The 15844-nt window shown below is 41.6% G+C and overlaps 1 protein-coding gene across 1 annotated transcript in view; it reads right to left on the reverse strand.

Moving 5' to 3' along the window:
* Positions 1-1562: 1562 nt before the first annotated feature.
* Positions 1563-15844, reverse strand: part of inpp4b (inositol polyphosphate-4-phosphatase type II B) — a 718149-nt gene continuing 703867 nt past the window's right edge. Inside the window, exon 20 of the mRNA XM_055158612.1 lies at positions 1563-5146. Within this exon, the coding sequence (XP_055014587.1) occupies positions 5014-5146 (133 nt within the window). The 3' untranslated portion in view covers positions 1563-5013. The remainder of the gene's footprint in view (positions 5147-15844) is intronic.

The following is a 15844-nucleotide window of genomic DNA, read 5'->3' on the forward strand; positions in this document are numbered from 1 at the left end:
TCACACCATTTTAAAACACACGTCTTATCAAAATGCATTCTGTCTGTTCTTTTCAAGTTGATGAAGCTTCTCTTTCGCCCACACTTAATCCAACAATCCAAATTCAGATTAAGAGTAGCCAGATCACTTCAGGCTGTGGGCTGAATTCTTGAGCATCTTTGTAATTTTCCATGACCTTAAAGAGAGTTCACTCGCTAGGACCACGCCAACAATGACATAGTGCGAAGATGTTTACTGATAATGTACGAAGCGAGGCAGAGATGGCTGGGTTGAGACTATGGGTGGGGGCTCCGTCTCAATCTACAATTGGCCCAGCCGGAACGGGATCCCCCCCTGGTGAGTGGAGAGGACGGCTGAGGGGTGGTCCTGCTCCTGAATCTCAGTTAATCGTATTAACTACATATAATTTTACCGTGTTTTCTTGTATTGTTTTGAAAATGCTGTGTTCACCAAAGCCAATGACATCACTTATGTTTTCGACGCTCTGAGCCTCCCTACCCTTTGCTTACTCCCCGTTCAGAGCGTTACCGCAACACTATCGGCAGTGCAGGTCGCTCATGAAGCTACTGCACATCTCGTCACGTTTGGCAAGCTGTCGTGTACAGTTTTGTATCATGTTTTTGTATATTTATGGAGAATTGTCACCTCCATGAAGTTGGCCCCACATCAAACGCAAACCTACACAATAAATGTCAACTGTTTGTGCTGCAAAAAGTTTTGTTTGTGCTGCTTTAGTTTCTGAGATATTAACGATTGTTTTATAGGTCAAATTGGGGTCAGTCAGCCCCCAGGAAGCTTAAAAATGCTCTAAAATGGCCCAGAATGGTGTTAATCATTTGAGCCTTGTTTGTGCTGTTGTATGCTGCAAAACGTTTTGTTTGTGCTTTTATGGTTCTTAAGGTATTAACAGTTTTATTCTGACGTCATCCAGTCCCTCAAAATGTTAAATAGGCTCAAAACAGGCAGAAAATGTAACGAAACATTTGTATTTCGTTTGTGCTGTTTTGTGCTGTGACAACTTTCATTTGAGAAAGTATTTGACGTCATTTCCGCTCATTTGACGGCAGCGGCTTAAGCAAAACTCTGCAAAACTCGTGAAAATAAACGATCTCAGGCAGTGGAAAAGTCTGTATTATTATATAAAATATGAATCAAAAGCAAGGTACTAAAGACTGATACAGACTTTTACACAGCCTCAAATTGTTTATCTTCACTAGTTTTGCGGAGTTTGCTGCCATCAGCTGAGTGGAAATGACGTCATATAATTTCCGCAAAATAATAATTCATAATTTTAGAAATATACTCGCACAAATGAAAATAGTCACAGCACAAAACAGAACAAATTAAATTTAAACGTTTCGTATAATTTTCAGCCTGTTTTGAGCCTATTTAACATTTTGAGTGGCTGAATGACGTCCTTGGCCGAAAATAAAATCGCTAATATCATAAGAACGATAAAAGCACAAACGAAACTTTTTGCAGCACAAACAACTGACACCATTTTGGGCATTTTAGAGCATTTTTAAGTTTCCTGGGGGCTGGCTGACCCCAATTTGACCTATAAAACAATCGTTAGTATATCAGAAAGTAAAGCAACACAAACAAAACTTTTTGCAGCACAAAACGGCACAAACAACTGACATAGTTTTTGTGTAGGTTTGCGTTTGATGGGGTCGTGAGGGAGCGTGGGTGATGTAGGCTTGTGGGCGAAGCGCTGCACAGAATCTTACAGCTAAACTTAAGGAGAAATCCGAAACATGCATGGATGAGATCAAACTTTTTAATCCATTTTGCATAATACCCCTCTTTAAGGAGCTAAATAAAGTCACCTGCTTCTCCTGAGAGATCACACGTCACTGTGATTGGCTGAGCCCACCTGTCACTCACTCACAGCCTTCCGGAAACTCACCAGTAGGAGAAATAGGTCGTAAAACGTGTCTCTATTTAAGCTGCGTTAAAGGGCCTGTACCAGATTTTTTACCAAGCTCGCAGCGTCCCGTCTGCATCCAATTCAAAAGCATGTCATTGCCCAACAATCAGAAAGTGCAGATCAGCATGCTAGTTGTCGCTGGCTTTACCGTCACGGCAAAACTCCGCATTGGTCTGTGAGAGTTGTGGAAAGCGCTTATAAACTCATCAAGCTGAATAATTAGGACACTCGGAATGATAAGGTAAGTGAGGAACAACTTTGGCCCACCGCAAACCATTTTGAAGGAACTAGATTTGTTTTTCAGTAAAAAAATCAGGTAGAGCGCCTTTAAATGGAGACATAATGAATCACCACACGACCAAAACTGTCACAAGGATGAGATCACGATTGGATTTTTGCGGATCCGAATGGCTGCTGCCTACTTCGGGTTAACACCACACCCCTTTTCTAAACTGTTGCTAGTCCTGTGAAATGTTCGTCCTGTGTTTTGACTGCACTGATGTGCGAGGTGTTGTTTTTTTGTGCGCTCCCCCATACTATGCACTGATATTGGAGCATGGTCTGGGATTGTTCTCTCTTTTTTCCTCCTCCGTCTCTCCTCATGTTATGCAGCAATGTTTATTCCGATCTGCTCCCTGTCTCCCGGTCCGATCCATGTAGACTTCCAAATGTGTGTTGTGTGTTTGTAAAGCACAGATGGGGGACAGGTCCAGTTTCGATTCTTTTGTACAAACATGAACATTAGTGTGGTCCATCAAAGCGTGGTGAAAAATAAAGTTTCAGATAACCTCGATTAGAACCCTGCATTAGTTTTTAGATGATTTAGGAAGACATTTGGAAGAAAAAGGAGATGTTTTAGAGCAGAGGTGGGCAAACTACGGCCCGGGGACCCTTTAATCTTTTTATTATGCCCCGCCGAAATTGAATAATAATAATAATTTAAAGCGTTTTAAAAGTCAATAAATAGTAAATACCGTGGAACTTGAAAGAGCGATATTTTGTTGTAATGCTTTGTAATGATTTTCAATTATGAAACATTTATTTATTTTTTTCTCTTATGAGGTGGATTACCAAAAACCTCCAACCATCTGCTCCTGGTTTGGAGATTTTAGAACCCTTTGTGGCCCACGAGTCAAAAAGTTTGCCCACCCTAGTTTTAGAGCAGGGGTCTTCAATCTGTAGCTCGTCAAGGGATTTCTGATATATATGTATTGTGCTTAATAACTAAATTATACTAAATTAAACAAATTTGTGCTCTAATAAACGGATAATGTTTATGAATGATTATATTATAGGCATCTAACTGTACCCCATTAAAGGCTCGCCATGGCTCTTCTACTGTCTCAGTTTCTTACGACCACTAACATTAGAAGCTCTCTGACATTTTTGTTTGTAAAGGAAACTCACCAGAGGAAAAAGGTTGGAGACCCCTGTTTTAGAGGTTGATGTTTCCTGGAAATTGACTAACTTTTTATGGACTTTATGAATTTCTAAGCAACATTTATGGCCTTTTATGGAAGTCATTTTTATGCAAGTTTCAGTTTGTGTTTGCAGAATAAAATGACAAATGATTCGAAAATGCCTTATTTATTTGGTTCTGTTATAGTATAGGGCAATTTTCAATTTTACTTTGCATAAAATTTTGACCCAAACATTTTGGCCAGATATGGAACCAAATGTAGGGTTCTTCTAGAGCATTGTTTCCCAAAGACTGAGTCGCCTTGTCATGATCTGCCTGTCGGTCTGCGATATTCAGTTCTGACAAATGATCGCACTTTGCAAAGGCGATATGGATCTGTGACCTTATCGTCGTTCTGGATCAGCATTTTGTCAGAATATCCTGTCCTCAGTAGGGCCAGTGTTTCTACGCTTATTCCTTTCACTACTATATGTATTGTATGTGTGAACTGGGATTTTCTGTGCTCACAAAAAAGAAGACAAAGCTCAGAAACAGACCGAACGCTGCGCCTGATCTGCTGCTGCGCGCTCCTCCTGCACCCGGACTGGAAAACGCTACAAAAGCACAGACAGGTCCACCTATCTCATTAGAAATGTTGACATGTTAAGGCATGTTTTGCATAATTTCTAATCTTTTTGTAATTATTTTATTGACTATTTTGTTCCTATATTGCTGGTTCAATTGAAAAAGAAAAAGCGGGCTACACGTAATGTCCAAATAGGCGACTTATGGATCCTTTTATTGCTGCTTCAATTACTGTTTTTCAATGTTTAAAACTTGAAAAATACTAATTGTAGAGACACAAGTCACTCAGTCAACAATAAAATATCCTCATTAATGTTCAATAATTATAAATAATGTCTATTGACTTGGGTCGTGAAGGTTTGGGGCTTTTAAAATATGGGTCCCCACAAAAAAAAGTTTGGGGAACCTCTGATCTGGAGAAAAAAAAAGGTTTTGGACCACCCGAATGTAGAAATTGTGAAGAAATGGACAAATAAAGGCCATTATTCAAAGTGACTGAATACTGATACTTTACCAACTTTCCCTGGGGGTGTGATGCTAACTGTAGGCACTGCTCTGTCGGCTTCGTTAGATTGATCTGAGCTTTATTTTAACATAATCTGACCAAAAAGAACTTTGCTGACTACAACAGTTGGGCTGATAAACAGTTTTTCAGTGAGTCTCTCACCGAAACAGGACCACGAACGCTCATATTGATCACGAGCTCCTGAAAATGTGTCGCAGTGAGTTTTCAGACTATTTTAAAACTTTTTCGGCAGTGCTTTTGTGTAATGTGTGTCAACATGGAAACTCCTGAATATTCCGCCATAGACATACATGTAGAAAACCACCAGCATGATGACTGGAATGACATAAAAGCGTTCTGTAGTCCTGTATTTTAACGCAGATGTGGGTCAGCTAAAATAAATACAGTTAAAATGCAGATTTGTGTTGTAATACAGCGAGAAATGATCAGCTTCAACATTTGCGAATTTACCTTTTGAATATTTCATGGCGAAGTACAATGAAATCAAAAGATAAACTGGCCCTTGCCTTCCATCTGAGAGCATGGCGTTTTACAATCTGAAAAGCACCTACAGTATATACATCAGCAGAAGTTTTAGGAGTCCACTTTGCCGTAGGTGCCCTCTGGAGGTCTGTAGATTTTGGGGAAGGCCATGAGCTGCAGAATGTTAAAGGCGTATTTCCGACCCCGGATGTTCTTTTGGACATTCTCCATCCGACATCCTTCTCTGGGAAGATCCAAACACAGGAACAGTGAGCAGGGACCAGGATGTGGTTCAGACAGTAATTACACAGTATCAAAAACAGACCCGGAGTTGTGTTTTGTTTCATTCACACACGTCTGAGTAACACTTTATTATTAGTCTGTCTAAATCTCCAAAGCTCAAAATGCTCTGGATGAAAAAAGGAGATCCAAGGCACTCCGATACACTGCGTTTCGACTTACATCTTCATGTGCGTTGGATACATTTTTAGACATACATATTTAAAAAGGGGACAAAGTGGTGCATCACAATAATTAAAGCGTGCACCAATCTGGGAATAGGCCACCCGTAACCTCTGACCTGTAGACGGATTGGTACGGAAGCCGAGAGATGTCACAACAAACTCAAACGCCGCAACAAATACAAATGCGACACCACAACAAAAAGCCACAACACACCAAAAAAAGCCACAACGGAAGTGACAGCGGGACTCTATTTGAATGCAAACGCCGCAACAAATACAAACGCCACAACACAAACGCAAATGCCGCAACGCGTTAAAAAGCCACAACACATCAAAAAGCCACATCGGAAGTGACCGCGGGACTCTGTTTTCCGACGGACCGATCAAGCAGGCAAGTGAAGAAGAAGAACTACAACGTGAAAAGTAAAGGAACCGAGAAGTTGGAAACATGAGTAAAAGTAATTTATTGTTTTATCATCATTTGTTTCACGTTGTAGTTCTTCTTCTTCTTCTTCACTTGCCGCTTGATCGGTCCGTTGGAAAATAGAGCCCCGCGGTCACTTCCGTTGTGGCTTTTTGATGTGTTGTGGCTTTTTAATCTGTTGTGGCATTTGCGTTTGTGTTGTGGCGTTTGTATTTGTTGCGGCGTTTGCATTAATTTAGAGTCTGGCGGTCATTTCCGTTGTGGCTTTTTGTTGTGTTGTTGCATTTGTATTTGTTGCGGCGTTTGCGTATTGTTGTGACCCCTCTCGGCTTCCGTAGATTGGTGCTCGCTCATACGTCGAAAATCCAGCAGGACACAATTACACATTTACATTTAAAACGTGTATGTCTAAAAATGTATATTTACACGGTTGTATCACGTGACGATGTCATCGTGTAACTCGCACATTTAAACACCTCCAACACACACCTGTGAATTTTATGTTCCCTGATGAAAACGTAAGTCGAAACATAGTATATATAGCAAAGTATATCAGAGTGCCTCGGATCTCCTTTTTTCATCCAGTAAGTTATTTGCCCACTTGGGATCTCCGAAGAGCACCTCATCATTATTATTTCACTTCAGCAGTGATCCAGCGAGAGCTCTAACTACCATGTATTTCCGACTTGTAACGTCATGTAGTGGTAGTTTTCAAGTTAACAGCTGGAAATCACTTTAATGATTCTAGTGAAGGTGTATGGAGTTTAAAAACACAGTGGAGAACTTATTTCCCGGGGCAAGAAGACTCATGCGAGCCCCATAATAATCTAATATAAATTTATATTAACAGGGTCCAATTCTGGGCTCCTAAAACCCTGAGCCCGGGACAACTGCCCTGTACAACAGTGTTTTCTGTTTTAGAGAAAAACTCAGGACTCAGGATTTGTGTGTTAAACGTGTAAATGAAAAAAAAGAAACACAACTCCAGATCTGTTTGTGATGAGGAAACAACATTATAACATAGATCAGAAAACAGCAGGGGTGTAACGGTACACAAAAATCACGGTTTGGAGATTCCGTGCTGGCAAAAGGTGAAAGTGAGGCCCGGGGTGCGATGACTGTAGTTTTGCGAGGATTCATGTGGTTCGGAGGGATGTAGTCAAAGCGGGCGGGAATTGTTGTCAAGGCAGCTGCCCCGAACTCTAAAGCGCTTTAAGAAACACTGCCACCCCAATCGCTTACGAGTTCACTTGTAAATATTAAAAGAGTCGTGCCTTCCACGTAGCTGCACATGTAGTGGTGGAATGTAAACACACAACAAATTTGCAAATTAACTCATGCACAACCCTGCACCGAACGGAACGGTTCAGCACGAATACATGTACCGTTACACCCCTAGAAAACAGCGTAACATGAACCCTTTAACAAAACCAGCATTAATGCCACAACAAGTGCATGTTTAATATCAGTTTAGACATGAATAAAAGCCAGATCTTTTATCTTGTTCTGAGCTGAACTTTGTACCAGACATTTATGTTATATTTGATGAACATAAGGATCTCAAATGTCCATGTTAAAAGCTTCCGTTTAACCAGAGCCATTATTCACCTTATGTTTTTTTTGTTTTTGGTAGTACTTTCTCCTGTCTTGACACTGCAGCAAAGAGCAGCTTAATTTTCAGATCATAAATCAAACACATGTTTTTATAGAAAGCCCTAAGTGACATTTGAAACATAAGTCAAAGCTGCTGACTTTATACAAACACGAGGAAACATTCCTCACGCATAGATCAGAGGTGGTGGAGTAAATTGTACTCAAGTAAGAGTAATGTTACTTCAAAATAATATTACTCAAGTAGAAATACAAAGTAGTAGTCCAAGAAATTCTGTTGCTCGTGTTAAAAAAAAAAAAAAAAAATTACTTAAAGAGTCACTATTTGGAAGGACAAAACATTAAATAAACAATGCACAAAATCGCTCTTTTTTTCAAAGGCATAAGGCATAAAAATTAGACAAACTAAATCATATCTGAAGGAGCAGTGCAAGAAACACAAATGTTCAAATTTGTTCATATTTCTCTCTCCCACTGCCCAAGATCTTGGAATCATAGTTGCTCCCCCACCCTCTGGAATTCTCACCCCCTGCAAATCAAACTCAGACTCAGTAAACACCTTCATAAAACTGCTCAATAAAAAATAAAACACACTTTTCCTCATCGCCTCCACACATGCTGCTCCTCATTACTGCTTTTGTCTGTCCTGTCCTTGTTTTTTTTTTTTTTTTGCCTTGTGTTACTTTATTGTGAAGCGTTTTTGTGTTACAGTGAAGTGAACTTTAATAAAAAAATATTACACAAGTAGGAATAAAAGTCTGGGGGCTAGTTAAGTTTTTAGTTATTTTGAGGTTATTCATAATTTTGATGCTTTCAATGTTAGAAAAATAAAGAAAAAACCTAAATAAAACAGCGTGTCCTAACTTTTGTCTGGAAGTGCAAGTGACCAAAGTGTTGCTTTTAATTGAAACCTCAAATCAAAATGACAAAATGTTCATTTACTGTGTTCAGAATTAAGCCTTTTTGGTAGCACTTTATAATAACTACACCTTATTAAGCCTTAATAAAGTATGAACAAACTAAGACTTAATTAATAATGAACAAATACTTAATTAAGAGTCATTCAGGCTTAATAACTACATAATTACTACTTTAACCACCACTTTACTACCTTTACCACTTAACTTGCACTTAATTTACCTGCGCTGTAAATAGTTACTCATAATTATTTCATACTTAGTTACTCATGAACTAACCATGTGTGTGTATTAGTACATGCATATTTACATACAAATTTGAACATTAATTAATGATTAGTAAGCCATGAGAGATGATTTACTAATACTGAAATGCAATGCTAATTCAAGCAGCTATTATCTGTTAGTTAAGTCTTTTCGAGAGCTTTTAAAGTGAAGACTAATTATGCCTTATTAAGTATTTTTTCAATCCGTGTATCATTCGTTCATTCATTTTTTAAAATAAAACCAAAAATAAAAAAAATAAAAACAAAAAAAACAATTTTCTTCATTATTTGTCTCCAAAACCAAATTTAAAAAACGGATAATGATTCGTTTTTTCAGTTTTCGATTTTGTGTTTAAATGAAAAATGGAAAAAAATGTATAACAACCGCTTCCCGTTTACGTGACTTCTGTAACTGCGATGTTGGACTTCCGCACCGCATACGGACTGAACCAGGACTGATTCAGGTCCGGGACCAGAGCGGAACCAGACCAGGACTGAGACCGGGACCAGACCGAGACTGAGACCAGGACTGAGACCGGGACCAGACCGGGACCAGACTGGGACCAGACAGGAACTGAGACCGCGACTGGGACCGGGACCAGACCGGGACTGAGACCAGGACCAGACCGGAACCAGAGCGGGACTGAGACCAAGACCAAACCGAGACCAGATCGGGACCAGACAGGGACCAGACAGGGACCAGACCGGGACTGAGACCGAGACCAGGCTGGGACCAGACCGGGACCAACCAGACCGGAAGCTCAGAGCCCACAGCAGGATCGGAGCTCGAAGCTGAGGCTCGAACCCTGAGGAGGCTCGGAATCAAAGCTCGGAGTCCGCTCTGGTCCTGGTCCTGGATCAGTCCTGGTTAAGTCCATATGCAGTGCAAAAGTCGAGCATCACAGTCACGGAAGTCACGTAAACAGGTGGTCCGTTTTTTCCATTTTTCATTTAAACACTAAATCGAAAACTGAAAAAATGAATCGTTATCTATTTTTTCGTTTTGGGTTTGGAGACAAATAATGAGGAAAATAGTTGTTTTTTATTTTATTTTAGTATTTTTGGTTTTATATTGAAAAACAAATGAACGAATGACACGTGGATTTTGTTCATTATTAATTAAGTCTTTGTTCATGCTTTATCAAGGCTAAATAAGGTGTAGTTATTATAAAGTGTTAAAGCCTTTTTCTTACTGTTTCAATGTTTGTATTGTGACAACACAAACCTAAGACTCTGAAGACTGCATCTCGCTCAGAGAAGTTTGTTGCTCCTTTGTGGTACAGAGGTCACAGGTCGCCCCAGAGAGGTTTAAGAATGGGTTAAATGTGATTGATTTTCTCCATGTCTGTGCTGCCTTTAGTGGTAATTTACAGGATCATAAAAAACTCCCCTGATTACAGCCAAGTGTTTCTGATTGTTTGTGATTAAGACGGTGAAATCCTGGCCTGGATCGTCGGTGGGAGCGTGTGGCTGCAGGTGAACTGTGACAGGACAGTCTGCACTGAATAAAACTACATCCAACTTTGTGAATCCATTGTCCTGTTTCAACACACCACAGACTGTCAGCACATTATCAAAGCAAAGAACACCGTGCTTAAGATAAACTTCACACGCTTAGGCTTGATCTGTGGTGAAAGATCGTACATCAGTCATGTGTCTGTGTTGTGTTTGTGTGGGCCCTTTTCTGTCTCATTTGAAGTGTCTGAGTTGATATAAAAGTAGATCGATGTGAGGAGAAGAAAGAGGAGAAAGGGGCGCTCCTGAACTGCAGGGCATCGCGTTTCATCAGAACAGATCAGGTCCAGTCAGTGAGTCATCAGTGTTTCACACCACTGCATTTCATGCCCTTTGCGATCCATGAAGGCAAGTGAAGGCAGCTGTAGTTTTTCGCCTGAACTTGCCTCCACCCTCCACCAGCCCTGCCAGGCACCCGCCTTCACCCGCCTTCACCCGCCTTCACCTGATGTTACCCGATGTTACAGATGCATGTGTAGCAGTGTCACAGGACCGTCACCTCCACCTCGGCCTCTGTCACCTTAAACGCACCTGCACCTGGTTTTTGTGACAGGTGTGTTCCTATCACCTTGAACACACCTGTCAGGAGTTTGTGACAGGTGTGTTCAAGGTGATAGGTGTGCCACCTTAAACACACCTGTCATAAACTCCAGGTGCAGGGAGAGTCAGAAGTGCAGATCCCTGTTTGGCCAATGACACTGTGTGCGATGAGCTGCACACTCTCAAAATGATTATTATCAGATATTTTGAGTTATAAATCTAAATTAACATGACATTCAAACACATAAATCATCTGACTTCTGTCTGATCACGGTTCCTCAGATTCATTTTAACTTCTTGGGTTCTTTTTAAAGACAATACAGTAAACTGTATTTACCTTGTTGACATGTTTCGGCTGCTGCTGCATCTTCAGAACTGTCCTCGGTGTTGGTGTTGACGTGTCGTATATCAGCTGTTGTTACTTCCTGTAGGCGTGGTCAGCCTGATGGTCCTGGCAGGTTGCTCAAACTGATCATGCCTCCCGTCGCCCGATGTTAATAATAATAATAATAATAATAATAATACATAACACTTGTATAGCGCTTTTCAAGATACCCAAAGACGCTTTACATGGGAAGACAAACAATGACAAACAAGAGAAAAGACAGTTAGTGGAAGTTTTTTTTTTTTTAAAGAGATGGGTTTTCAGGGCTTTTTAAAACATGGGGAGTGTGGATGAGTCTCTGATGTGTTTGGGCAGGGAGTTCCAGAGGGTGGGAGCAGCGGCAGAGAAGGCCCGGTCCCCCCAGGTCTTATGTTTAGTCCTGGCGGGGGGAGACAGGAGGTTGGCATCAGCTGATCGGAGGGCACGGGCGGGGGTGTGGTGGTGGAGGAGCTCAGAGAGGCAGGTGGGGGCCAGGTTGTGGAGGGACTTGTACACAATGGTGAGGAGTTTGAACTGAATGCGCAGGGGGATGGGGAGCCAGTGGAGATCTCTGAGGACAGGGGTGATGTGTTCACGGGAGGAGGTGCGGGTGAAAGGAGGAACGCTCCGTCATCTCGGTTAATGCTGTCTGTGCCTCGTTTCCTGATTTCAGTGTTCTCCCTGATCCAGCGTTTGAACTTGTTGTTTTCCGATCCAATAACTCGAACCCCATCCTAATCCAAAATGCGGTTATTCCTTTTACAGTGGTCTGATATGGCGGATTTTAGGTTTTCCTGTTCAGGATTGGATTGGAAAACAAGTTTAAAAGCTGGATCAGGGAGGCCACTGATATCAGGAAAAGAGGCACGGACAGCATTAACAGTGATGACGCAACATTCCTCCTTTCACACTTCTGGACATCCTCCTCCAGAGAACATCGGGTGACGGGAGGTGTGGTCAGTCTGAGCGACCTGCCAGGTCCATCAGACTGACCACACCTACAGGAAGTTACAACAGCTGATATACGACACGTCAACACCAACACCGGGGACAGTTCTGAAGATGCAGCAGCAGCCGAAACATGTCAACAAGGTAAATACACTTTACTGCATTGATTTGAACCCAAGAAGTTAAAGTACATTAGAAGACAAAATAAACATCTTTGGCTCCTCAGATTGATAGAGTTGGGGGGCATAAATTCATGCAGTAGTTGCGATGTTTGACTCCACTCACAGTATTTTATTTAATATATTTTTTGTGATTATATGCTTGACTTTTAATGATTACTTCAGTGAAACTTGAGTTGATTATTGTCAGTTGTGAGTAATTGATGCATGTGTGAGTCTGTTCTGCTGCTCGCTCTCTCTGAAGCCTGTGAGCCATGTGTTTGAGCTCTGGATTCTTGCGTTGGACCGGAAGGACCTGACATTGGAGTTAAAGCATCATTTAAGAAACAGCCCAGCTCTATTTGAGACGTGATTGTGGGCGGAGTTTAGATGTTTGTCCCACTGTAAGTGAGGCAAGTCATGATAATTACCGTATTTTCCCGGCTATTAGACGCGCTCTTAAGCCTCCAACCCCCGCAATCCAAAGCGCCCTATACACGAATCCACTCAGGTGTCCCAGCACGACTTCAGTAAACCACCAAACCCCACCACCTGCAGCGCACGCAAACACGCACGGAGCAGACAGCGACTGCGCAGCGGAAAACAACCCCAGCCACACTTATCACTCCACGCCGATGAGGAACGGAACGGAGAAACGAACCGAAAAAACGAGTGTGATGTGCCACTTCTAGACACAACTGAACAACTGAGTCACTGCGAACACGTCGACAATCCAGCGATCCCAGACAGCACCCTCCCTACACGCCACAACTGAACAAAGCCCAGAGTCACCGTGAACGCGCCAAACAAAGTCCCACTGACCCATCACACTGTTGTGTTTCCTTTAAAGTCCAGTGTGGTTTATTTGTGAAAAAAGTTCAAAAATAGATGATTTAATGACAGTGTGCCTTATAATCCAGAGTGTCTAATAGCCCGGGAAATACGGTACTATATCGACTTCAGTACATGACAGATGGGATCAATCTTTTGTGGGGGTCCGTTTTTATTGTGAACTCTTTTCTTTGCATTAGCGAGAATTTCTTGGTCATTTTTTTTTTCAATACAATGACATCTGAGCTGCAGAGGCTTGAATGCATAACTTCTATGACTCATAGATACAAATAAACTACTGTAAGTACTTCTGATATTTATTTACTGTAGCTCATATATTTTAACTATAAAGGCAAGCAGCTGTTGGACCCTTCACTAAGAAATGTTATGCAGTGCACCTCGTTTTGAAAAAAAAACTTTACAAAGACGAGTCAATAGGCTTTGTTCACGCTTACGTCACAAACCAGGACGACGTTTGGAAACATGCAATGAAAACGTCCGGTGTAGTTCCCGACAGTGAGCTCTCCGACCGACCGTGATAAAACCCACTGAAGTAAATGTGATCAACGGTAAAATGAAGACTGCATACGTATGTGCTGTTTGGAATCATCTTGAATTTGGCGCCTCATCTCTTCTAATCACATCTACCCAGTGCGCTCGGAGTTTTGTGTCAGTGGAGAAATGATAAAAACTGAGGTGTGATTGTAATTGTTGATTAGCCAAACATAACAGAACACTACACTGACATGGAACTGAAGAAAACTGTGATATTTTCTCATCTTTCTTAGATTTTGTCAGACTTACCGTAAACAGAGCCCACCGGAAGTTGTCATCGCATCTCATCTTCCTGGTTTGTGATGTAAGCGTGAATAGCGACTGATCTGGAGCTGTGTCCTGTCTCCCTGATTTCAGAGGGCGTGATTGACAGGTGCATTAACCAATCAGAGAGACGCATGGCTGCTTACTAAGGATGCAACGATATTCAATATAATATCGAATCATTCAATACTAGTCTCATGATTCAATACACGAGTTCAGTCGATCTGCACGTCTCCCTCCATGTGCTCTGTGTTGTCATTTATTTTGGTCCTAAAGGGAAACTGTTATTGCAGAGTACTCTTCAGATGCAACAAGAAAACAGCTCCATAGGGATTTACAGCTGAAATATTCTGACAGAGGTGGATTTTATCTTTCAGTCACTTTTTATTTTACATTGATAGACCCAGGAATGACAAAGATATTAACTTTTAAATACTTTAGAACCGCTTTCGGTTTCACATTGGCTTTAATCAAATGTGCTCGTATACACATGCACATGCAACGCATCTCGCAATATACGCGACTTGCGATCTTTTTCTCAGACTCCATCTCATAAGTTTTACTCAGAAAACGGTCCATTGAAACATTTCTATGTAATATAAAATTGTTTGAGTGTTCAGAAAGAGCATGGGAGAGCGCTGTAGCAGGGCCGTGTGGGAAGAGCTACTGTCTGTCTCTGCTGGAAACAAGACAGAGCAGAGGACACAGGCGTGTGACGCAGTGAAAGACAGACTCAGGAGGAAAAGAAATCTTCAAATCATCATCAAAGAAGGAAAAGTCTAACAGTGTAACTCATCTACTGTCTATATGAAGAGTAGACTGGTATATTATAAAATATAAAACAGCCTGAGAAAGCTCTGTTCTTATTTTCACTGAATAAAAATTCTGAGCTTTAAATCGTTGAACCAAATGAATAAAAACACTTCACATATAAACTTCAGCTGTACAGTAGATCTACTGTCGTGTGTTGTGTGTAATGTGTGTAATGTTTAACATCATAGTGTTATTATATTATACTCATGAGCAGAAAATTCCATTCGTTTTTTTTTTTTTTGCGTAATAAACCATATCAATATCGTGATTCATGTATCGAAAATCATATTGAATAGTGAGAAAACCATATTGTTGCATCCTACTGCTTACTCATAAAAAAGCACAATCAACAATCAAAGCACCAAACTATCACTTATTTCAAGTAAAAATAAGTTATACGTTTTGTTCTGATGTTACGAGAATTTTCGAGAGGAGATGTCTTCCGCATTTGAGAGACATGTTTGGACCACAGACTGCATAAAGAACTGGACTATTTGGAACACCATGTCTATTTATATATACAGTCTGTGGGTTGGACAGAGGATTTTCACGCTCTATGGTCCAGTTCCAGACTCTTCTTGATTCAAACAGTGTGGGAGAGTGAGACTGGGCTGGTCAGGCAGGTTATGCAGACGTAAAGTAAAGCAGTGATAGTTTGTCCCTGTCAGCCTGATTAAAAGATTTGCAGAGGAGATGCCAGGTTCATTAGGACGCTGTACTGTCTAATTGCCTGTTATGCTCCCTACACCGCGCTGACTTTGGAGCAGCTGCCCCGAGACCAGAGACCTGCCGCCCCGCCTTATAATTACCTCACTGTACAGACCAGCGCCTCCATCCATCAAAGGTACACAGAGAATAAAGCAGAGCGAGAAGAGGTCGCGTTCTCAGCAGTTTATTGATATTTTGCAAGCAGAAAAACAAGACTTAAAATGAGCCACACCACCAGTAAGTGTGAGCTAACGAGCAGCAGGGCAATGGGGTAAAAGTGGCGCGACGCTGGTTTGTGGCCCGTCCCGGAGCCAGCCTCGGGGTCCTGCCACTGCCCAATGTCTCCCAGGGTCGGCCGGCTGCACACGGACACACAGAGCACAACACACGGCCCGGTTAGCGTCAGCGGTAAGCATTAACGGCGATGGGGCGATGGGGCGGTGTACGCACAAGCAAGCAGGGACGGGAGGCGGTGGCGATGGGGTGAAAGGTGAAAAAATGAAGCATGCAGTGGAGTTGGAGTAAATGAGAGAATTCAGTCAGTCTGTTTCAGGAGTGTGTCCA

The sequence above is a fragment of the Boleophthalmus pectinirostris genome, unplaced genomic scaffold, assembly GCF_026225935.1.
Source record: "Boleophthalmus pectinirostris isolate CB_2022bp ecotype Guang Dong unplaced genomic scaffold, ASM2622593v1 HiC_scaffold_22, whole genome shotgun sequence".
NCBI classification, from domain to species: domain Eukaryota; kingdom Metazoa; phylum Chordata; class Actinopteri; order Gobiiformes; family Gobiidae; genus Boleophthalmus; species Boleophthalmus pectinirostris.